Source organism: Eptatretus burgeri, chromosome 11 (genome assembly GCF_056783735.1).
Source record: "Eptatretus burgeri isolate ZD-2024b chromosome 11, Ebu_testis_v1, whole genome shotgun sequence".
Lineage (NCBI taxonomy): Eukaryota > Metazoa > Chordata > Myxini > Myxiniformes > Myxinidae > Eptatretus > Eptatretus burgeri.
Genome location: NC_140971.1, coordinates 5,564,644 through 5,590,503, shown reverse-complemented (window position 1 = coordinate 5,590,503; position 25,860 = coordinate 5,564,644). Strand labels below are relative to the sequence as shown.

General features: G+C 44.1%; 1 protein-coding gene across 1 annotated transcript; it reads right to left on the bottom strand.

The window, feature by feature from the left end:
• Positions 1-1,742: 1,742 nt before the first annotated feature.
• Positions 1,743-6,990, bottom strand: LOC147016367 (uncharacterized). Its single transcript, XM_085844987.1, has 4 exons — positions 2,896-6,990; positions 2,605-2,799; positions 2,316-2,508; positions 1,743-2,219 (listed from the first exon to the last, which is right to left on the bottom strand). The coding sequence occupies exons 1-3, from the start codon at positions 2,986-2,988 to the stop codon at positions 2,410-2,412; spliced, it is 387 nt and encodes a 128-aa protein (XP_085701113.1). The 5' UTR covers positions 2,989-6,990; the 3' UTR covers positions 1,743-2,219; positions 2,316-2,409.
• Between the last annotated feature and the right edge of the window lie 18,870 nt (positions 6,991-25,860).

Below are 25,860 nucleotides of genomic sequence, written 5' to 3'. Positions count from 1 at the left end.
AAGTTTCAGAGAAGGAAAGTTTATTCCAAGGAAGTTGATTATATCTGGTCTGCTGATTTGATTGAACTCAATAATGATAAGGGGTACAAGTATGCTTTAACCGTTATTGATTTGAGGAGTAGATATGCGTGGGTTGTCCCTTTAAAAAACAAAACAGGTAATACTCTTATGTTAGCTTTTCAACAGATATTTAATAAAAGTAAGAAAACCTAAAAAATTGTGGACTGATGAGGGTAGAGAGTTTTATAACAAGACATTTATGAATTTTCTAAAAAATAACAGTATTACATTATACAGTACCTTTAATGAAGGGAAGGCAGTTGTTGTTGAACGTTTTAATCGTACCTTAAAAGAGAGACTATATAAAAAATTCACACAACTCGGTTCACAACAATGGTCATCTTTTATTCAGGATATTGTGGATAAGTATAATGACACGATTCACACGTCAACGAATATGAAGCCATCAGAAACATTTACAAAATTAAAATATGAAAAAGAGATTAATGTCAGAAAACCTAAGTTCAAAGTTGGTGATATCGTAAGAATATATAGGTGGAAATCTCATTTTGAAAAGGGTTTTACTGAACGATGGACGAAAGAACTTTTTAAAATTGTTGATGTAATAGATACAGTTCCTTGGACTTATAAAATATATGATTTGGAAGGGGAAGAGATTTTAGGTTCATTTTATTCACAGGAATTACAAAAGACAAAACTAAGCAGATAATACACCTTTGTGGACACTCGAGGGCAAAGTCCGAGGTGTATAACAGTATATAATGTGTGTCAAGGGGTGGACGTTCTTACATCTGTGAACCCCAAACACAGAATCCTCAACTGAATAGTCAAGGCTTAACTTTTGTTTGTGTGTGTGTGTGTGTGTGTGCAATGGGAGCAATAGGTTGGCGCTTCACTCCCTCCTACTATACACCGTTGTGGACACTCGAGGGCCAAGTCCGAGGTGTATAACAGTATATAATGTGTGTCAAGTGGTGGACGTTCTTACATCTGTGAACCCCAAACACAGAATCCTCAACTGAATAGTCAAGGCTTAACTTTTGTTTGTGTGTGTGTGTGTGTGTGTGTGCAATGGGAGCAATAGGTTGGCGCTTCACTCCCTCCTACTATACACCGTTGTGGACACTCGAGGGCCAAGTCCGAGGTGTATAACAGTATATAATGTGTGTCAAGTGGTGGACGTTCTTACATCTGTGAACCCCAAACACAGAATCCTCAACTGAATAGTCAAGGCTTAACTTTTGTTTGTGTGTGTGTGTGTGTGTGTGTGTGTGTGTGTGTGTGTGTGTGTGTGTGCAATGGGAGCAATAGGTTGGCGCTTCACTCCCTCCTACTATACACCGTTGTGGACACTCGAGGGCCAAGTCCGAGGTGTATAACAGTATATAATGTGTGTCAAGGGGTGGACGTTCTTACATCTGTGAACCCCAAACACAGAATCCTCAACTGAATAGTCAAGGCTTAACTTTTGTTTGTTGATGTGTATGTGTGTGTGTGTGTGTGTGTGTCCCAACCCTCACATTCAAAATCTCAACCCCAACCCTCACATTCAAAATCTCAACCCCAACTCAATCCTCACCCAACACAGTCTTTTTCAAAATGAGATTTCCACCTATATATATATATATATATATATATATATATATATATATATATATATATATATATATATATATATATATATATATATATATATATATATATATATTTATTTTACGTTTTTTTTTTTTTCTCTTCTTCCAATTCTGTCTTTTAAGGCTTTCAGGTTTGATGACATAGAAAGAGGGAGTAAGAACTTTCTTGATAGGTTTAAATCCTAAAGAGTGGTAGCATTTCAAGTCTTCAAAATAACCCCAACTTTCCAAGTCTCCAAGGTAGTTATTTAAACCATCAAGGCAGAACTCATTTACTGATTTTTTCAAAATTTGTGAGTCTCCAAGGTAAAACTTGTATTCTGGCTCATCAACGTATAACTTGTTCAGTGGGTATTGTCTTGATAACTCACAATGAGTACTATTGTTGTAAAACTCTTTTTCAGGATTTTGCTGGTCTCCAAGGTATAACTCTTTGGTTGGGTCATCAAGGACGAACTCGTTCTGTGGGTCTTGGTCGCTCATAAGGTCTTCAACCAAGCCAACAATTTCGCCCCAAGTTGTAGCAAAAGCAGTATTTTCATTTTGTATTTCAGATACAATTTCCTGTGAGAGAAAATAATAATGTATTAATTAAGTTATTTAATTATTAAATGAGTATGCTTCAATCAAAGTTTGAAAATAGGAAAATAAAAATCTTACCTCAACAGATAAGAGGTTTGAATCCAGTTCATCAACTTGAAGGTTTAGTTCCATACAAGACAGAGAGTTCCAAGGAACACCAAAGTCATCCCACTCAGTCTTGGTCGCTCATAAGGTCTTCAACCAAGCCAACAATTTCCTCCCAAGTTGTAGCAAAAGCAGTATTTTCATTTCGTATTTCAGACACAATTTCCTGTGAGAGAAAATAATAATGTATTAATTAAGTTATTTAATTATTAAATGAGTATGCTTCAATCAAAGTTTGAAAATAGGAAAATAAAAATCTTACCTCAACAGATAAGAGGTTTGAATCCAGTTCATCAACTTGAAGGTTTAGTTCCATACAAGACAGAGAGTTCCAAGGAACACCAAAGTCATCCCACTCAAGGTCTTGGTCGCTCATAAGGTCTTCAACCAAGCCAACAATTTCCTCCCAAGTTGTAGCAAAAGCAGTATTTTCATTTCGTATTTCAGACACAATTTCCTGTGAGAGAAAATAATAATGTATTAATTAAGTTATTTAATTATTAAATGAGTATGCTTCAATCAAAGTTTGAAAATAGGAAAATAAAAATCTTACCTCAACAGATAAGAGGTTTGAATCCAGTTCATCAACTTGAAGGTTTAGTTCCATACAAGACAGAGAGTTCGAGACAAGCACACAGCACACCATTGCCAGCAAAAACAAATGTTTAAAATGGAGCCTGGGTTTGAAGCTTTTATAGAGAAAGACTGGTGGGTGTGGTTTCCTTTGGAAATTCCCTGGGCAAGCCTAGGCAAGCCTTCATTGGGAAATTTTTCAAAACCATAACATCCTGTAATTTTCTAGTGATTTCTTTGTGAGTCAGAGATGAACTGGAAATGATGTAAGAGTGGGCGGGGCTTAGCAAAAGTAGGCGGAGCTTAGGAAAAGTGGGCGTGGCTTAGAAAAAATACCTTATGAAAAGTGGGCGGAGCTTAGCAAAAGTGGGCGGGGCTTAGCAAAAGTGGGCGGGGCTTATTGAATACTTTGTGGAAAGTGGGCGGGGCTTAACAAAAGTGGGCGGGGCTTAAAGAAAAGTGGGCGGGGCTTAACAAAAAATAACCTGTGGCTCAGGAGGTGGTCAAACAAGAGCATTAAGAGAAGTTTATCATTTCGTAATGGCACAAAAGGGGTATCTTCAAAAATATAAAGATTCAAATGTTTTGTTTGTCAATATTTTAGATGGGGATTATTGTGCAAAGAAAATTAAACTATTGAAGGAATTTGAGAATGAACAAATCTTTATAGGTTCAATGAGTGAGCTGTTCAACCCCCAGGTGTTCAATTCAATGAGGTTCAACCTCCAAGTTAAAAGGGGAGACAAATAAATATACCTTGGGATAAAAAGGGGATTTATTTTTAGGGAAAAAAATATGAATCGCTGAAAATCCCCCATTCATTTACATGGGGAAAAGTGAGCCAGAATCAGTATTCTTACCCTACTCACACACACACAAACACACAAACACACACACACACAAACACACACACACACACAAACACACACACACACACACACACACACACACACACACACACACGCACACACACACACACACCATCCCTTATACCAAACAACCTATCTATACATTAATTTAATGGGGGATCTGAGCTAATCCTATACTTAGTAATCCCATTAAGGGCCATTTCCATAACAATATGTTAGAATATTTGGAGGCACTAAGTCTCACAAAAACTGGCAAGAGTATCGTCTTGAAAAGATTGCCAAGCGAGAAATGGATCAACAACTACAATGCAAAGATTTTGAAGACCTGGAAGGCAAATATGGATTTGCAATTTATCGTTGACCCATATGCATGCGTTATGTACATCACAAGTTATATGCTGAAAAGCGAAAAAGCAATGAGCGAGCTCTTACAAAAAGTTGCAAAGCAGTGCAAATCGGAAGATGTGAAGAGTCAGTTGAAGAAATTGGGTTCTGCATTTCTGAATCACATAGAAACTAGAACGGGCACTCAGTAGAGCGCATACCTTCGCCAACGCTACATTTTGCCCCCCCCCCCCCAGAAACCGTTGATTGTGAGGGTATTTAATCCCATACCACATCTGCCATCTCATATGTGTTATGATGGCTTAAAAACATTAAATTTCCTGTGTCATATCGTATATCACAAGATTGGGCATTGAATTCACAACATTTTGGCATTAGTTGCATGCAAATTGGATAAAAAAAAATCGACCGCACTATGGCAAAATGACGATTTTGACCTTTTCATGACATCGACCTTGACCTTTGTACTCTTAATTTTGTAATTGGTATTAGAGTTTGGGGAACAGAACAGTCAACATTTTGGTGTTGGTTTCATGCAAATCGGATAAGAATTGACCATGTTATGACTAAAACCGCACATTTTGCAATGTCGTGACCCCCCCCCCCCTGACCTTTGACTCCCAACCGCTAATAAGGGTTATTACGTCATTGTGTCATGTCACATATCACAAGATGGGGGCATTGAATTCTGAACATTTTAGCATTAGTTGCATGCAAATTGGATACAAATTGACTGCACTATGGTAAAATGACGATTTTGACCTTTTCATGACCTCGACCTTGACCTTTGTACTCTTAATTTTGTAATTGGTATTAGAATGTGGGGAACAGAACAGTCAACATTTTGGTTTTGGTTTCATGCAAATCAGATAAGAATTGACCGTGTTATGACTAAAACCGCACATTTTGCAATGTCGTGACCCCCCCCCGCCCCTGACCTTTGACTCCCAACCGCTAATAAGGGTTATTACGTCATTGTGTCATGTCACATATCACAAGATGGGGGCATTGAATTCTGAACATTTTGGCATTAGTTGCATGCAAATTGGATACAAATTGACTGCGCTATGGTAAAAAGACGATTTTGACCTTTTCATGACCTTGACCTTGACCTTTGACCCGATTGCTCCCAAAATCTAATCAAATGGTCCTCGGATAATAACCAATCATCCCACCAAATTTGCTGCGATTCAGTTCAATACTTTTGGAGTTATGCGAATAACAAATAAACAAACAAACAAACAAACACACATATTCACAAATAAATAAATAAATAAATACACAGCGATCAAAACATAACCTTCACCACAAAGTTTGCGAAGGTAATCAGTGCACAGGAATCAGCATACAGACGATTGTCTTTGCCATTAAAACAAGCTACCAGGAAGGTTGTGTTCATAAATACTTGCCCTGAAGATAAACGAGTAACTATGCTGAAGCCTCCAAGCCAGTTACAAGATCTAGATGATGAGAGTGAAGACCTGTACCAAAAGAGTTTGTTACATAGGTATTCAGCAAGACCTGAATCAATAAATGATAAATGCCTGGCAGAGTTTGCTGCTAACTACACAGTAGACTATGGTGATGATGATATGCAGCATGGTTCTGATCATCAACCAGATGTCACAGCAGAAATTGGTACAGCCAAATGTGAACGTATCAAATTACAAAATGGCATGGGTACAATGCATAAACGTAGACAAGAGGCTGTAATAAGTTTCCATCGTGAGAAAGAGGCAGGGGAATCGAAATATAGAAATCTGATGATGCTCTACTTCCCATGGAGAAATGAAGATGATGACATAATAGGTGGCCATCAAACATACTTTGCCCATTACAATCAAGTGAAAGAAACTGTTCATCAAAATGAAGCCAAGTACACGTCAAATGTTGAAGCAATAGATAGAGCTTTGCAGGACATTGATGACAATGGACCACCAGAGCATGTTTGGGATCAATTGGCACCTGGAGCACAACAAGAAGCCGCAGACCAGCAAGCAGAAGGTCCAGTTATAGAGAGGGATACAAATATTGAGTCAGAAAATCCCGATATATATGCAGGACAGAATGATCGACAACAATCTGTACCACAAAGTATTTTCTCTACAGAAGCATCAAAACAACTGCTGTCACCACATGACTGCCGAAGTATGATGACATCCCTGAATGAGAAACAGAAGGAAATGATGCAGTTTCATCGACGGTGGTGTAAAGATGTAGTGCTTGCTTTGAAGTGTGGAACAACACCTCCGTGTTACAATGTGCTTCTCAGTGGACCAGGAGGGGTTGGGAAAAAAGTCATATCATTAAGCTTATTCACAATGAAAACCATGAGGTTACTAAAATTGTCTGGTCAGTATGAACCTGAAGAGGTTCCAGTATTACTGACAGCGTTCACAGGTGTCGCAGCATTTAATATCGATGGTATGACACTGCATTCAGCCCTTTCCTTGCCACTTGGAAAACACAAGAATGAATATCAACCACTTAGTTCTGATAAAGCCAATACCATTGAGATGTCATCTTGAGAAGCTATGTCTCGTAATAACTGATGGTGTCAATGGTTGGATCGAATATGTTCTACCACTTACATAGAAGACTGGAAGAAATCGCAAACCATGAGAAGAGTAATACGTGATTTGGTGGAGTGAGCATTCTTGCAGTTGGCGATCTGTTTCAGTTGCAGCCTGTTGGCCAATCGTATGTAATTACTGAGCCATCTGAGACATTTGCTGGAATACACGGTTCTCTATGGCAGGAAAACTTCCAAATGATTGAGCTCACTGAAGGGATGAGACAAAAGGATGACAGGATGTTTTACGAGTTGCTGCAGAGAGTGAGAACTGCATCTTGTACGGATCAGGTCAGGTCAGGTATGGGAGCATGTGCCAGAACAGCGCGTCGCTGCGTCCACTTTCCGCCGGTACTCCAGGGGCCTCCGTCTGGCCATCCCCCAGGCAGATGCCAGGCCCATCCCCATCTCCTTGAGATGATGGTCAACCTGCTGCAACCATGAGGCACGTGGTCGGCCCACTGGCCTCCTCCACTCATGAGACTCCCTCGCTGAGAGAATCTGGTGAGCAGGATCAGCGTCAGGAAAACGAGCCACATGTCCATACAGCCGCAGCTGACGCTCACGGACTATGCAGGTAACAAATCTCATCCGAGTCTCTCTCAGCAACCGCTCGTTGGACACAAAATCCGACCAGCGATAGCCAAGGATTCTCCGAAGAGACCTGGTACCAAAGGAATTAAGTCTCCGTCTCAGATCCTTGGTCAAAGTCCAAGTCTCGCACCCATAGAGCAAGACTGGAAGTACCAAGGACCTGAAGACTCGGACTTTCGTCCTCCCGCACAGGTACCGGCAGCGCCACACCCCATGATCCAGTGAATCCATGACTCCCCAGGCCCGACCCAGACGTCTATTGACCTCCGGCTCACAACCTGCGGAGACATGAATATCACTGCCAAGGTAAGTGAATCTATCCACGACCTCAACATCCTCATCACAAACAGACACAGACAGGACAGCAGCATCCAAGATGTCACCGAAAGCCTGGATCTTTGTTTTGACCCAAGAAATCCGTAATCCCAACGGCTCCGACTCCTCATTCAGCACCTCGAGGGCCCCCAAGAGGATGTCTAAAGTCTCCGCAAAGATGACTGCATCATCTGCAAAATCAAGGTCCGAGATCTTGACATTGCCAAACGATGCACCGCAACTTGATCTCTCCGACATCCTCCCAAAAATCCAGTCCATACAAGTGCTGAAAAGTGTGGGGGCAAGTACACATCCCTGACGAACTCCAGTAACAACTGGAAATAAGTCAGAGGCGGTACCACCACACTTCACAGCACTCTCAGTACCAGAGTAGAGTTCAGACATCAGATCGATCAGTTTCGGTGGCACCCCACGAAGACCAAGAATCCTCCAGAGGACATCCCGATTCACTGAATCGAACGCTTTACAGAGATCAACATAGGCTGCAAGCAGCCCCTGCCGAAACTCTCGTCTGCGTTCAGTGAGGACACGAAGTGCAAGGATACGGTCAATCGTTGACCTCTTTGGTGTAAAGCCTGACTGCTCTGGACGCTGGTGCTCAAGCAGATGGTGGCGAACCCTATTAAGAATTATCCGAGCAAAGACCTTGCCCGGCACTGAGAGCAGCGTCACCCCTCGGTAGTTGTTGCAGTCTTGGCGATCACCCTTCCCTTTCCAGAGAGGGACAACAAGGCCCCCTCTTCCAGTCAGTTGGGATGATGCCTGTGTTCCAGGCAGAGCACAAAACTGCATGCAACGACGCGAGTGCAGCATTTCCACCAGCCTTGAGAAGTTCGGCATGGATGCCACAGATCCCTGGAGCTTTGCCCCGTTTCAACTGGTTCACCGCAGCCCGTGTTTCCACAAGCGATGGTGGACCACAGTTGATTCGAGGGTCAGCAACAGGGATTGTAACACCCTTGACGTCCAACTCGACAGCTGGGGGATCAGCCTGGTACAACCGCTCGAAGTAACCGGCCCAGCGGGCCTTCACTTCAGACTCCTCTGTCAAGAGCCTACCACTCTCTGCTCGAACTGCAGTGCTCCGAGGGATGGGCTTGGATGAACGTAATGCGCGAATTCCCTCTGTAGCGGGACGAGAATCACCTGTCCACAGGTGATGCTCTACGGCCTCACAGATTCCTCGCACATAGGCCTCCTTGTCCACCCTCAGTGCACGTACAGTTTTACGCCTCAGCTCCCTGAACAGCTCAGCTCTGCCATTCAGCCTGGCCCTGCGACTCTGGTCAATGGTATCCAGTGTCCCTTGAGAGACAAAATTCTTCTTTGCCCTGCGGTGAACTCCAAGGCATCCACCGGCAACATCAAGGACGGTGGTCTTGAAGGTGTTCCACAACTCTTCAGGACCCCCCAAAGCACCCAGACCCCCCAAGTGTCCACTCAGCCTGTTCGCAAACTCCTCAGCTACTCTCTCATCCCCTGAGCTTGGCAACATCCAGCCTAGGCTGGGATGGTACCATTCTCCAGGATTTAAGGTGCAGCTTTAGAGTTGCTACAACAAGCCTGTGGTCAGTATTGAGGAACTGAGCACTCCGGTAGACCCTGCAGTTCTGGATCATCCTCCAACGACCGTCAATGAGGACATGGTCAATCTCCTTTGCCACACCGCCAGCGTTGGAATACCAAGTCCAGCGATGAGCTTGCGGGCGTTGAAACCATGAACCAGCCACCCTAAGTCCATGACTTCTTGCAAAGTCAAGGAACTTAGTGCTATTCTGGTTCATAGTTCCTGACCCATGGGGACCAACACACACCTCATAACCATCCCTATCAGTTCCAGTCGATGCATTGAAATCCCCCAAGACTAGAAGTGTATCTCGTCTGGGGCACTGATCAACCACAGACTCGAGTGTGGCGTAGAATGTGTCCTTCACGGTAAGATCACTCGCCTCAGTCGGAGCATAAATAGAGACCAGGGAAATGACACCTAAGGAGTGACGAATCCTTAATCTCATAATACGCTCGTTGACCGGTGTTACCTCACAATTATCATTGGGGTCAGCTTATTGGACACAGCTACAGCAACTCCTTGGGTATGGTCACCATCAGAGCGACCAGACCAATAGTAGGTGTAACCACCCACCATTATCTCGCCGCAATCCGGTCTCCGAACCTCAGAGAGAGCTGCAATCCCGATGTCCAAACGCTTGAGCTCAGATGATAACAGAGACAGGTGATCATCCTCTCTTAGGGATAGGACATTCCAGGCACCCACCCGAAGGGACCGCCTCAGGTTAACCCAAGGAGACCGCCGTCTGGTGGACGACCACTCAGCACCACTCCGACACACTCTCCCGCAATCTGACCCAGGGATGTTACCCCGTGGTTTCCCTCCTATCAAAGATTGGGGGTCCCGAAGGCTTTGCCCCAATCCCATCATCCGGTGAGCTGCCCTGCGAAGGGAAGCTGCACAGGAGGTACTCCCACGGAGTGGGTTTTCAGATTTTTTTGCGTTTTTGCGTTTTGCGGAATGAAGCGTTTTACGGTGGCTGGAGTGCAAATCCTGCCACCAACCTCCTAATAAGAAGTAACCCAACTGCAGGAGGACGTCCGCAGACACAGTTGGGCACTAGATATGGATGGCCGTTGGCTCACAAGGAGCTCCTCCGCCCTTTGACAGGTTTTGTTTTTAATCCTGCTGGGTGTCCATATCCAAACACCCTCCTCACCAGAAAACCTGGTGGGGGAGACGGTTTAGTCGCCGACAACCCGACCATGGAACAGGTTAGTACAGGTTTACATGGTACCTGTAGCAGGTCACAGATCGAACCTGACCTGACGTTGTACGGATGAGGACATAAGAACTCTTCGCGGTAGAGAAATTTATGATGAGAGTCCCAGCTATCCTCATAATGCTGTTCATGTTTTCTACAAGAACGATGACGTGGACCATCATAATGAAAAGTACTTGAAGACTCTTCGTGGCATTCATCAGGAAATAAGGGCTACAGATTTTAAGAAAGACAAAGCGACGCAGCAAATACAACTGCAATAACCAATTAAGACATCCGATGCTGGAGACCTCCAAGAAGTCCTCAACATTGCCGTAGGTGCCCGCGTCATGCTTGTTGTGAATTTGGATGTAGAAGATGGACTTGTCAATGGAGCTTGTGGTGCTGTCGTCCACAAACTGCTACTTGAAGGAAAGGTCCGTGCAATACTTGTACAATTTGACAGCGATCGCATTGGAAGAAAGAATATTGGGAATAGTCAGTACAAGGATAGATTTGCAAATGCAGCAGTCATACAACAGCATGAAGTGCCCTTCTCTGTTACACAGGGAAGAGGACATGTGCAAATAGCTAGACGTCGGTTTCCATTGCGACTTGCTTGGGCTAGCACTATACACAAAGTTTAAGGGAAAACTTTGGACAAGTTTGTTGTGTGTATGGGTGGTAAAGCACGGTTCATGCCTGGACAAGCATATGTTGCCTTCAGCCATGTAAAATGTTTGGAAGGTTTGTTCATAAAACAATTCGATAGAACAAAGATAAGGACCAATGATGATGTCAAAACAGAGATGGAACGATTACAAAACTGTCCTGCCAAGCTGCCATCACCACCTAAAGTTATTGGCAATGACAGTACACAGTGGATAAAAGTCGGTTTGTTGAATGTGCGATACAATTTGGAGCACCTACCAGACTTGAAAAAAGAGGTATCGGTGAGGTATGTTGATTGTATGTGCTTCGTAGAGACATTCTTGGTTCCAAATCGAGTTCTGATGCCAAGTGAATATATAGATGAAGACATGGAGGTATTCAGAGTCGACAGAAATCCAGCAAGAGGTCTTGAACGAGGCAGAATCATGATGATGACAAAAAATACCTGTCTGCCAGACCATTAGATGTTGCTGCAAGCACATTGAATCTGGAGTTCAATATTGTGCAGATGAAGATGCATGCACAACAAACGAATATTGTTACTGTGGGGGAAAAATTATTGTATTTGTATTTTATGTAAATATTTTATGTAAAAATTATTGTATTTATAAAAAAATGTATTTTAAATTGCAACAAATGGAGTTTCAGAAATGTAACTTCTATGCTGCAAATTGAATTGGCTGTCATTTCTGGCCAAAAGACTTTTGCCCTAAATGATAAGAAATGTGTTGTTCTGGAGCAGAGTGACCGAGCTGATAAATGAACCTTTGCTTAGAAAATGTACGAAGTGGCTTTTCGTCTAAAGGACACGTCTACAGTCTGGGTGAATATCCCCCAACCTTTCTCTCATGGAAGTATAAAATGCTTTGAAATCTAAAAGTTTGGAGTACGAGCACGTGAGGAAGTATAGTTTCTCAGTGGCTCGTACTCCTTGGAACTGACCAAGTACCAAGTTAGAATAAAACTCTCTGATGTAATGTAGAAGTGAATTGAATCGGGTTGGTCTAACTGTTAACTAAAGTAAAAATAAATGAAATAGAACCAAATAATATTGCAAACAAATGGGGATTTTTAAGTTCATTGTACAAGGGTGAGAAGTGTATGGTGTATAATTAGGAATTAAATTGTTTCACAAGGAAGGACTTGTGTGGACATCAGTTTTATCAGTGTCGATAGGGTTTTTTTTTGTAGGATTTTATAATCAAATCGGACAAGCGTTAAACTCTGTCTGAAGTCAAATAGGATTCCACAATCGGCCAGTTAGAATCCTTCAGGAGGACAACGATCACAACAAAGTGGGTTTAAAAAATCCACGTCATTACCATCTATAAACGGCCGATAAGGCAGAGGAATGTATTCTTACACGAGTTGCAACAACTGTTAGATTTCCTGGATCTGGAGCATACTACAGTTGTACTAGGCGACTTCAATATGGATGTCTCAAATGTCTCGCCAGATCATCCACTTCTGCAAACAATGTCAAAATATGGTTGGAATCAGCATGTTACAAGTCCTACAACTGACTCCGGGTCCATGCTTGATCTTGTGTTTTCTAACTGCAAGGGAGACACAATTTACACTGAAGTATGTGACTGCTACTTTTCAGTTCATGACTTGATATTGTTAATGATTCACAAATAAAGAAGTGCTAAGTAATGTCGTAATTTGTATGTGATTTCATGATATTGTTAAGGATTCAGCGATGGAGGGATTCTCAACCCACTCCGGCCGGCTCGGCACAGGCCTCCAGTCACGCATCTTCAATCGCGACACCAACTTAATCCTGAACCTTGCCAGTTGGGGAAATAGAACCCCCGGTTACAGACTGGTTTTGTCAGATGCCGAGCGTTTTCTGCCAATCTGTAACCATTTTGGTTTTATATGCCAATCGAACGGATCGTTCCTCGACGCAACACAAATAAATCCATAGCGGCAACTTCATACGAACCAACTGGATTTATTGGGGAACATTGGGGATCACAACACAAGCAAAATTCACGACAATGTTGTTATTAACAATCCTCAACCCATTCTTAACTAGGGAACCACGGACTACAGGTTATGAGGGGGTCCTTACCGAGATATGCCTTATACAACGTGCAGCCAAAAGACAGACAGACAGACAGCATGCATGCATGATAGAGTATTTGGTGATGTCTCATGGATGAGAGGAAAGTATCAAAATGCACGAATGTCGCTCGTAACAAGCGGATGTCCACGGATTCGAACTCCCAGCTCGAATGCGCCGCGTGGCAAGATGGCAGCGCCGTCCTCTTTCTTTTCCGCACCACATGCGGTCTCCGCGCGCTCCGACCCCGCGCAAGGCCGACGGCACAAGACCGCCAGATCAACGATGGGCCTCAGCCGATCTCTTTTAAGATCCAGCATACAAATCCAGGCCTTTCCTGTGCACCAGACAAGGCCAAAATCGAGGTGCCGAGCTCCACAGGCGGATCGACAAACGGAACGAGCCGTGAGGTGAGTAAGGACGGAGGCTCTGCGGCCAGACACAGGCTGAACTTGTCGATCACCAAATTGGTCTAATGGTCGATTTGGCTCATTGGAAGCCAGTATCCCCATCTGAGTTGATTGCCGACTTGACGTGCAGGCAGCCTCTCAAAGCCGACTGCCGTTTTTGTACCGACAGATTCCGCACTGTCCCTCCTTCGTTCGCTCGCTTCGAAACACCAGCACGCCTCGAGAGCGACTGTTCTCCAAACTGAACTCCTTTTCTCTCACAGTTTCTCTTTCGTTCGCTCCCCTCGAAACACGAGCATGCCTCTCTTTGCGAAGCCGACAAAACTCCTCCCCTTAGCTCCACCTCCCTCTCCAGACAACACCCCTCAGCCGACTGGGAGGGGCCTATTGTCCGGAGAGGGGAGGAAGAAGAGGGAGCTCTCGATCCACCACTGTATGAACAATAAACATGCATCCTACACCTCCCGACACACAGGTAACTTCCATTTTACTGACAACCTGGCTAAACATGCATTTAATGGGGGATCTGAGCTAATCCTATATTTAGTTGCATAGTAAGGGCCATTTCCGTAACACTACCCCCACCTTTCTCCCAAGGCTCTCCTAAACAATCTCTACTTTTAGCTCTAAACAATACAACAAACCCTGCTATGGCTAGAATGATCCTAATGACCCATTTTTCCTGACCTGGCACACTGTTCCATTGTGTTAAACCTGGGCAAGGCCCTTATTTGTCTTTTTCCATTTGGTGGTGCCAGGCATAACTCGCTGGCTGGGGAGTGTGAGTACTACTAGGCCTCTTTGCCTGCTTCCAATCGGGGGTGGAGGACACCCAGCGACCTCGGGGTTCACCTGAGCGTGCTTCTGGCACTCCTAACTAAGGGGTGGCTCTCTCTAGCCCCCATACTGTGCTCTCATAGCACCTACACTGTGCTCTCCTGGCACTGCACCTACCGTGCTCTCCTGACAGCCTTCACCTGCCAGGAACCCCCAAAGCCCTGCTGCCCTATTTCCCAACTCACCAACTTCCCATACCATGTCACACTACCAGCCAGTATCCCCATACCTTGGCCTGCACCTACCCCTCGCAGTCCGCCTGCACAATGGAACAGCAGCCAGAATCCATGTCGAATCCTCAAAGTCTCCCTAACCTACACTAACTTGGAGAGAGACTCCTACCGACAGGGTACGTTGTTCGCACTCACTCTCCTCGTTCGCACTCACTCTCCTCGTTCGCACTCACTCTCCTCGTTCGCACTCACTCTCCTCGTTCGCACTCACTCTCCTCGTTCGCACAACCGCGCCATTCATCCAAACACTTTAATCATTCATTCCACAGTGCCACACACCCAGTCCTCAACACCATCCAACACCTTTCACGTTTATGTGAAAACAACAACACACCAGTCCCTCGGATCCCACTTGGTCATCAAATTTAACTGGTATACTTTTTCATCAAACCCCAATTAATTTGTCACTATGTCCGTCGTCCGTTGGCCTCCTCCACACTGCCCAATCGTTTATTTCCAACAATTTAAACGAAACATCAAAATCTCTTCACCAGCCCCATGGAACCTCTGCATGGTTCTAACCAGGCATTTCAATCCTTCCTCAAACAAGCCACTTTTGTCATCCACTTGTTTCAGGTGCGTTTAATGCTCTGCCTGTAATGTCTCCACCACTTTTTTCAATCATCTCCCAAATCCACTCGTGCCACTTTTATGCCTTCTGTCATCTCTCAATTTGCAATCACTTTTGGTACAATTTTGAATCAAAATTTCTTGCATCCCCATATGGCCTACTTCTTTGGCTCATTGGAAGGGGAGTGAAGGAACGAATCCCTCTTTACCCATTACATGACCCCGCCACCTTTCCGCCACGGCTCAAAGGGGTCACGTCTCAATGGGGGCTGTGATCTACCCCGTCCTTTTCTCCAGGGTTCGCGGAAGTCAGGCAAACCCCAATCGGTGGAATGGCCTCCCCCCTCTTCTCCAGGGTTCACGGAAATCAGGTAAACCCCAATCAGTGGAATGGCCTCCTCCTCTTCTCCAGGGTTCACGGAAATCAGGTGAACCCCAATCGGTGGAATGACCTCCCCCTCTTCTCCATAACTCCCTGAAGACAGATAAACCCCAATCAGCTTGCCAAACCCCTCATGTGCTCAGAAAGGTCTGAAGATCAAGTGACACACGCCAGTGCCGCCTGCCACTCATCTGCACTCCACTCCAAAGTTCCTGTGAGGCTGATAGAGAAATTAAAATCCAATTTCTAAATCGGATTTCTAAAATCCAATCTAAAACTGCTCCTGGACGCAGCAACTCCAACTCTGCAAGAACCCCTGCGGAGCTGTCCATTAAGGTTTCCGTCCCCTGGCTCAAGTTCTGTCCTGGTGGCATTTCTATTTCTACTTGCACCTCAAACCTATTTCCTATGTCACCACTCACTCCACGCTCAGGACTCCCACACACAACAGGCTGCACACATTCCAAGGTTATGTGTTGACCTTCCACACATTCAACCTTGCCTGCGTACTGACTAACTGCCTTGCACTCCAGGGTTACATTCTCGACCACCAGGTGAGTACCCACACACACTTCGGCCTCGGCAGCACATACCGGTGCTGTAGTCTGGACTGTGGGCTCACAGCATTCGTTCACAAGCACTCCACACACACATTCAGGGGTCACGCATACGTGCACCCCATCGGACAGAGTCTCTTCGTTAACATAAAATTCAATTTCTACCTTATGCTCATCGTCCGCACCATGTATGCATGTACCCACGTACCTGCTTCGTTCCAGAGTCACCTCTGTCCGGTTGCTTCTCTCCAGCAGGTTACTCATCATCGATTCGCCACACTCCTCCGGGGCCGTCAGCTCCACATGCTGGACCTGCTCAAAATGTATTTCATTCGTCAACAACCTCGTATGCTCCCTCAATGTCTCAATCACCAGGGTTTGCTCTAACTGTGGTGTCATCCGACGAGTGATGTCAATCAAGTTCCGCACCACTAACATTACTCCCTGTGGTGATATCACACATCCCACATTACTGTGCTGTTCTACTTCCTGGTTTCATTTTCTTTTCCAATCGAGTCGTTCTTCCTCTCTGAGCCTTTTGAGTTGTTCGTTATCTTTCCGGAGTTTTTCCATCTCCGTGGACTCCATCTTTGCTCTCTCCTCGAGTTGGTTAATTTCAAATTCAGAGTTTTTGTTTTCTACCCCACCGTCTCTCATGTTCCTCCTTCTGCAATCTCATCGCTTCCTTCAATTTGTTGATTTCCTTTTCCTGTTTCATTCCTTGTTCTTTTTGTTTTCTATCCCACTGTCTCTCTTGTTCTTCCTTCTCCAATATCGTCGTTTCCTTCAATTGGCTGATTTTCCTTTCCTGTTTCATTCGTTGTTCTTTCACTATCTCCTCGTACTCCAACCTTGCTTTCTCCTTTAATTGTTCAATTTCAAATCCGTGTTATTTTTGTTTTCTATCCCGCTGTCTCTCTTGTTCTTCCTTCTCCAATCTCATTGTTTCCCTCAATTGGTTGATCTCCCTTTCCTGCTTCATTCCTTGTTCTTTTTGTTTCTTATCCCACTGTCTCACTTGTTCTTCCTTCTCCAATCTCGTCGTTTCCTTCAATTGACTGATTTCCTTTTCCTGTTTCATTCGTTGTTCTTTCACTACTCTTTCTTGTTTCCTCTCCCACTGTCTCTCATGTTCTTCCTTCTCCAATCTCGTCGTTTCCTTCAATTGGTTCATCTCCCTTTCCTGCTTCATTCGTTGTTCTTTCACCACTCTTTCTTGCATCTCATTCTTTAATCTTGCTTTGGCTTCTCGCTGTTCGATCTGCACAGTGTGGTTCTTTAACGTTTCATTCTCCGTTCTCTTTCTTCCCTCCCTTAACATCCTCAGTTCGTTTTGTAATTCCCTCTTTTTGCTTTGGTGTTTCTGTAACTCAGAAGCTTTTCCCCCTAATTTCTTGCTCATCTCCACATACTCCAACCTTGCTTTGGCTTCTAACTGTTCGATCTGCACAGTGTGGTTCCTTAACGTTTCATTCTCCGTTCTTTTTCTTTCCTCTCTTAACATCCTCAGCTCGTTTTGTAATTCCGTCTCTTTGTTTTGATGTTTCTGTAACTCCGAAGTTTTTTTCCATAATTCCTCTCTCATCTCCGCACCTCTTTTGCATTCTTGCTTTCTCCTTTCATCCATTTTCTTACCGTATTCCTCTAGTTGTTCCAGATATTTCTCTGTTCTTTCTATCGTCTGTTCTCGGATTTCTCTTATCCAATTGCCTGATCTTACGTCTTCCTTCAGTAGTTCTGATTCCACATCGTGTTTACATTTTTGCTTTTCCAGCTTTTTTTTCCATTCTTCCTCCAAGCTCTTCCTATCCTGGAAGATACCAATCTGCTCTTCCTCCATTCTTTTGTTCAGTTTGCTCTTCTCATCTATCTATAATTCCAGCAATCTGTGTGTGTGTGTGTGTGTGTGTGTGTGTGTGTGTGTGACCGCTGTTTCTCGACAACCTCTGGTCCGATCTAATTGAACCTTGCCAGGTATATTGCTGGGGACCTGAGGATGTGCCTTTTCAAGGTTTGATATTAATCGGACAAGTGCTTCCAAAGTTATGGCCATTTATTTACCAAACCAATGGGAAGACACGTTGTTGCGTGGGCGTGGCCGATGGGGAAGGGAAGCTCAGCCACGTTCCCCATTACGGGTTACAATGTACGGGCTTCCGGAGAGTGATGACTTCGTGTATTCTAATAATTTTTCGATTTCTTAAGCGCATTTATAGATAAACACAATGCCGCAAGTTATGATCGTTTTCATACGAGACGGTGCATACATTTCAGTAACATCAGAGTGCTGGTATGCTCCGAACCAGGAAGTAATTTTTTTCTCTCTCTTCTCTTCTCTTTTTGTTTTTCCTTGCCACGACATTGCGAAAAGGTAAAATACGTTGGCGCTAATTGAATAATTGGGTATTAAAACTATATTGCAAATAATCGTAACTGCGAATCATATTCGAACTTCCGGGACACGCAAGTACGGGCACTCAAGAGCGAAGAAACGGCCTGCGTGGTTGTTGTTTGTTGCTCGCAGTTTGAATATTTATTTATTATTTTTTTTTTACGGCCACGTACTAGTCTATCTATAATTCCAGCAATCTCTGTGTGTGTCTGTCTGTCTGTTTGTCTGCGACCGCCATTTCTCGACGACCGCCGGTCCGATCTGATTGAAACTTGCCAGGAATATTGCCGGGGCGCCACAGATGTGCCTTTTCGAGGTTTGATGTCAATCAGACGAGCGGTTCCCAAGTTATGGCCATTTTATTGCTTTTTTCAGTGTTAAAAGGTGTATATATGGCAGCTGAAGTGTCGTTCCACCTTATCATGCCATTTTTCTCAGAATAATAACAGCATATTAATAATAATAATAATAATAGCACAATAATTGGCAGTACACAATAATTGAATAAAAAGAATAACGTGATACAATGACCAATGTCTGTCAACCAATAACGACCTATATATTGTCTGTCAACCAGACAGTACACGGTGCTATGACGTCACGAATGACGTCACAATGCTTCCCCTTCGGATTGAAACTTGCCAGGAATATTGCCGGGGCCCCGTGGATGTGCCTTTTCGAGGTTTGATATCAATCGGACGAGCGGTTCCCAAGTTACGGCCATTTATCTGTCGACCAATGACAAGACTCGGTGCTATGACATCACGAATGACATCACAATTAATGTTTATTTTTTTTTTTTTGCACAATTGACGGTCCGTTCTGATTGAAACTTGCCAGGAATATTGCTGGGGACCCGCGGATGTGCCTTTTCAAGGTTTGATATCAATCGGATAAGCAGTTCCCAAGTTACAGCCATTTATCTGAAGACCAATGACAAGACACGGTGATATGACGTCATTCGTCACACATAATGTTTATTTTTTTTTTGCACGATTGACGGTCCAATCTGATTGAAACTTGCCAGGAATATTGCTGGGGACCCACAGATGTGCCTTTTTAAGGTTTGATATTAATCGGACGAGCGGTTCCCAAGTTACGGCCATTTATCTTTCGACCAATATCTGCGAGAGAGGGGGACGGGAGAGGGGGGGATGAGAGTGGGGGCGAGAGAGAGGGGCGAGAGAAGAGGGGGGAGACTAGGGGGGAGAGAGAGGGGGACGGGAGAGGGGGTGTGAGAGGAGGGGGTACGAGGGGGGGCGAGAGAGAGGAGCGAGAGAGATGGGGGTGTGAGAGGGGGGTGTGAGGGGGGAGAGAGAGGAGCGAGAGAGAGGGGATGAGAGGAGGGGTGAGACTAGGGGTGAGAGAGGGGGAGAGAGGGGGGTGAGAGAGTGGGGGGGAGAGGGGGCGAGAGAGAGGGGTGTGAGAGAGGGGGAGAGAGGGGAGAGTGAGGGGGAGAGAGAGGGGGAGAGAGAGGGGGAGACAGAGGGGGAGAGAGAGGGGGACGTCACAATTCAAGAGAGGAGAGAGGAGGGGGCGAGAGAGGGGCGAGAGTGGGGGCGAGAGAGAGGGGAAGAGAGAGGGGAAGAGAGGAGGGGTGAGACTAGGGGTGAGAGAGGGGGAGAGAGGGGGGTGAGAGAGTGGGGGGGGGAGAGGGGGCGAGAGAGAGGGGGCGAGAGGGGTGTGAGAGAGGGGGAGAGAGGGGGAGAGAGAGCGGGAGAGAGAGGGGGACGTCACAATTCAAGAGAGGAGAGAGGAGGGGGCGAGAGAGGGGGCGAGAGTGGGGGCGAGAGAGGAGGGGGGAGAGAGGAGGGGGAGAGAGGAAGGGGCGTCACAATTCTTCTTCGTTTGATACGACGTCACAATTGACGCTGGGGACATAAGTTTGTTTCCCAGGTGTTTCCCAAGTTATGGCCATTTATGATACGGTTGGTCCGATCTAATTGAAAAATGCCCCAATCGTTTACGAAAGCGAAGGAACGAAGCTGCACATACTGGCACGCCTCACCCACGAGAGAGGATACTGGAACGAGAGAGGGGAGGGGTGAAATAATGCCCCAATCCAGTCGTCGTTTACGCACCTCCGGGCCCGCCCCTACGGGCCCGTACTAGTATTCCAAGTTATGGGTATACAACACTACTAAATTATTTTTTCCACATCGTTCGTCGACTCTGTTGGCGAAGTCCTCTTTCAGCCACGAATTCGTTGCCATACATCGGCCTATCGTTGTGTCCCCCCGAACACAATTTTTCTGATGCTCGTATGCGTGCCGTTGTGCCTCGTCCACTTTCATTTGTACCTCCTTTATATAATTTTCATAACTCCTCACCTCTTCCAAGGCATCCCCCAATTGTGTCTGAAGCTTGCCAATGTTCACGTAGTCGTCCTGCCACGCCTGCCATGGAGCCTGCCGTGACCGCGTGGTTTGAACCGGTGGCTGGGAGCCTCCGCCTTGTGTTGTGCCGTTCGTTGCGCTATAATTAGCCCTCTCCCGCTTTGTGTCGCGCCAAGGTGGAGCCGCGCCGCCATTTTGCGACTCCATTTTCTTTATAATTTGCAAGTTTTTCCTCCGATCCGCTCAAGCATAAAATCAAATCAAATTTGGACTGTTTTTTTTCATAACCAATGTCCAGGGTGCGAAATGCACCACTGGTCCAAATATCCCGCTCCTGACTGCGAAACCGTTACAGATTCACAACGGAGGGATTCTCAATCCATTCCGGACACCAATTATTAATGGCTTCTGTGGTGTCGGGATTCGAGCTGTGTCGGCAATCACAGTCCTCAGCAGTTTTTTTTTTAACGAATCGGGCATATCTATTGGCGCGACACGAAGTGATTCAAGGTGTAACTTCATACCCGAATCAATCGGATTTGATTGGGGAACATCGGGAATCACAACACAAGCAAAATTCACGACAATGTTGTTATTAACAATCCTCAACCCGTTCTTAACGAGGGAACCACGGACTACAGGTTTCGAGGGGGTCCCTACCAAGATATGCCTTAAACTACGTGCAGACAAAACAGACAGACAGACAGCATGCATGCAGGACAGAGTACTTGGTGATGTCTCATGGACGAGAGGAAAGTGTCAAAAAGCACGAATGTCGCTCGTAACAAGCGGGTGTCCACGGATTCAAACTCCCAGCTCAAACGTGCCATGTGGCAAGATGGCGGCGCCGTCCTCTTTCTTTTCCGCACCGCACGCAGTCTCCGCGTGCTCCGACCCCGCGCAAGGCCGACGGCACAAGACCGCCAGATCAACGATGGGCCTTAGCCGATCTCTCTCAAGGTCCAGCATACAAATCCAGGCCTGGCCTGTGCACCAGACAAGGCCCAAATCGAGGTGCCGAGCTCCGCAGGCGGATCAACAAATGCGTCGAGCCACGAGGTGAGTAAGGACGGAGGCTCCGCAGCCAGACGCAGGCTGAACTTGTCGATCACCTCCCCATCAGAGTCGATCGCCGACTCGACGTGCAGGCTGCCTCTCAAAGCCGACTGCCGTTTTTGTACCGGCAGATTCCGCACTGTCCCTCCTTCGTTCGCTCGCTTCGATACACCAGCACGCCCCGAGAGCGACTGTTCTCCAAACTGAACTCCTTTTCTCTCACAGTTTCTCTTTCGTTCGCTCCCCTCGAAACACGAGCACGCCTCTATTCGCGAAGCCGACAAAACTCCTCCCCTTAGCTCCACCTCCCTCTCCAGGCCACACCCCTCAGCCGACTGGGAGGGGCCTATCGTCCGGAGAGGGGAGGAAGAAGAGGGAGCTCTCGATCCACCACTGTACGAACAATAAACATGCATCCTACACCTCCAGACACACGGGTAACATCCATTTTACCGCCAACCTGGCTAAACATGCATTTAATGGGGGATCTGAGCTAATCCTATATTTAGTTGCATATCAAGGGCCATTTCCGTAACAATATGTAGCTGTATAATTATATTGTAGCTGCCTATAGTTAAATGATTTTTTTATTCTGTGTAGATGTTGCTGTTGGCACATTGAATGTGAAGTTCAATATTGTGCAGATGAAGATACATGCACAGCAAACGAATATTGTTACCATCTATAAACGGCCGATAATGCAGAGGAATATATTCTAACACGAGTTGCAACAACTGTTAGATTTCCTGGATCTGGAGCATACTACAGTTGTACTAGGCGACTTCAATATGGATGTCTCAAATGCCTCGCCGGATCATCCACTTCTGCAAACAATGTCAAAATATGGTTTGAATCAGCATGTTACAAGTCCTACAACTGACTCCGGGTCCATGCTTGATCCTGTGTTTTCTTACTGCAAGAAAGACGCAATTTACACTGAATATGTGACTGCTACTTTTCAGATCATGACTTGATATTGTTTATGATTCACAAATAAACAAGTGCTTGGTAATGTAGTGATTTGCATATGATTTCTTGAAATGTAGCTGTATAATTATATTGTAACTGCCTAAAGTTAAATGATTTTTATTCTATGAACATTACTTAGCTATCTGTAAAACGTCTGACTACGGGTCGATAATGTTTAGATCATGACTTGAAATTGTATATGGTTCACAAATAAACATGTGCAAAGTGATGAGAGTATTTGGGGTGTGTGCCTATAGGCGCTCAATCATAGTCAGTGTCGTAATTCATATGCAATGTCAATTGTTGTCATATGATATGTCGGACCTGTAATATGTACTTTTAAATATTGTCACTTTGATATTGTTACAGTAACTGGATAGTAAACACGCTTAGCTGTAAAATAGTACACAAGTATACGATTGCTACATTTCATATCTTGGCTCACAATATTGTTTGTGATTCACAAATAACCTTCTGCTAAGTAATGGGAGTATGTAGGTGTGAGCTTATAGTGCTGCTCAATTTCGTAACCGTATGAATAAGCTAACTTTCGTAACCGTATGAATAAGCTCAATTTCGTAACCATAAGATGCACTTGTACATGTTGTATATATTGTAACATACAAATAAACAACCATGTCTATAAAATAATAATGTCACTTTTACAATTGCAATATATGCAGGTACATAACATTATTAAGTATTAAAACAGCATATGACACTGGGCTTAAACTTAATATAATTACATTACTTAGCAAATGTGTATTTGTGGATAATAAACAATATGAACTTAAGATATACTTGGCCACTAGTTTACAGCTAACCGTGTCCATACTATAAATAACAATTTCACTTTCACAGTTACAATATATAGTCCATATTATAGGTATGTACTATATGTAATATAGTATTGAGAACGGTTTGTTAAAAAACAATGAAATATTATTTCAATTTATATTGTTTTATGTTTATTTGTTCAACAGCATATTAAATAAAAAAATAAATGAAAACGTTCTGATCGTAAAACGATTTGGACTCAAGACTTTCATTACCCACCTGTGGATACAATTTGACAGTGTTTGAGCCAGCCGTTTTCCCGTAAAGTTGTATTTTCGTAACCATGTTTTAGTTTTAATGGAAAATTTGTAATTTTGACCGATGACCATGACCCCCAAAACTTCAGACCCTACCGATCTTCACAAATATGCATTTTTCACAATAGGATTGTTAGGATTTTTAAGTCACAAATAGAATAAGGTTCACTATAAGCTTAGTTTGAAGTAAATCGGATCATTTTTGACGAAGTTATGAGCGAAAAACAATTTTGATCTTTTTGTGACCTGACCTTGACCTTTGACCTAATTGGACACAAGTTAATGGGGTCGTCCGAGGTTCATTACCCACCTGTGGATACAATTTGACAGTGTTTGAGCCAGCCGTTTTCCCGTAAAGTTGTATTTTCGTAACTATGTTTTAGTTTTAATGGAAAATTTGTAATTTTGACCGATGACCATGGCCCCCAAAACTTCGGACCCTACCGAGCTTCACAAATATGCATTTTTCACTATCGGAATGGGTAGGATTATAAGTGACAAATAGAATAAGGTTCACTATAAGCTTAGTTTGAAGTAAATCAGATCATTTTTGACGAAGTTATGAGCGAAAAACGATTTTGATCTTTTCATGACCTTGACCTTTGATCCAATTGGACCCAAAAGTTAATGGGGTTGTCCAAGGTTCATTGCCCACCTGTGGATTAAATTTTATAGTGTTTGCTAAAGCCGTTTTGCCGTAAAGTTGTATTTTCGTAACTATGTTTTAGTTTTAATGGAAAATTTGTAATTTTGACCGATGACCATGGCCCCCAAAACTTCGGACCCTACCGAGCTTCACAAATATGCATTTTTCACTATCGGAATGGGGAGGATTATAAGTGACAAATAGAATAAGGTTCACTATAAGCTTAGTTTGAAGTAAATCAGATCATTTTTGACGAAGTTATGAGCGAAAAACGATTTTGATCTTTTCATGACCTTGACCTTTGATCCAATTGGACCCAAAAGTTAATGGGGTCGTCCAAGGTTCATTGCCCACCTGTGGATTAAATTTGATAGTGTTTGCTAAAGACGTTTTGCCGTAAAGTTGTATTTTCGTAACTATGTTTTAGTTTTAATGGAAAATTTGTAATTTTGACCGATGACCATGGCCCCCAAAACTTCGGACCCTACCGATCTTCACAAATATGCATTTTTCACTCTAGGAATGGGTAGGATTATAAGTGACAAATAGAATAAGGTTCACTATAAGCTTAGTTTGAAGTAAATCAGATCATTTTTGACGAAGTTATGAGCGAAAAACGATTTTGATCTTTTCATGACCTTGACCTTTGTCCAATTGGACCCAAAAGTTAATGGGGTCGTCCAAGGTTCATTGCTCACCTGTGGATTAAATTTGATAGTGTTTGCTAAAGCCGTTTTGCCGTAAAGTTGTATTTTCGTAACTATGTTTTAGTTTTAATGGAAAATTTGTAATTTTGACCGATGACCATGGCCCCCAAAACTTCAGACCCTACCGATTTTCACAAATATTGATTTTTCACTCTAGGAATGGGTAGGATTATAAGTGACAAATAGAATAAGGTTCACTATAAGCTTAGTTTGAAGTAAATCAGATCATTTTTGACGAAGTTATGAGCGAAAAACGATTTTGATCTTTTCATGACCTTGACCTTTGATTCAATTGGACCCAAAAGTTAATGGGGTCGTCCAAGGTTCATTTCCCACCTGTGGATTAAATTTGATAGTGTTTGCTAAAGCCGTTTTGCCGTAAAGTTGCTAAGAGACAGACAGACAAACAAAGAAACAGACAAACAAACCGGACGATTACAATATCCCGCTCCCTCCCTCCAGGGGCGAGATAAAAATAATAAAAATAAAAGGGCAATCTGCCACTGAACTCTTAATTTGTTTGAAGTTC

Coding starts and splice junctions, on each gene's coding strand:
- LOC147016367 (XM_085844987.1), bottom strand. CDS start 2,988: ATGGTGTGCTGTGTGCTTGTCTCGAACTCTCTGTCTTGTATGGAACTA. Junction 2,800..2,895: donor CAAACCTCTTATCTGTTGAG/GTAAGATTTTTA, acceptor TTTCTCTCACAG/GAAATTGTGTCTGAAATACG. Junction 2,509..2,604: donor CAAACCTCTTATCTGTTGAG/GTAAGATTTTTA, acceptor TTTCTCTCACAG/GAAATTGTGTCTGAAATACG.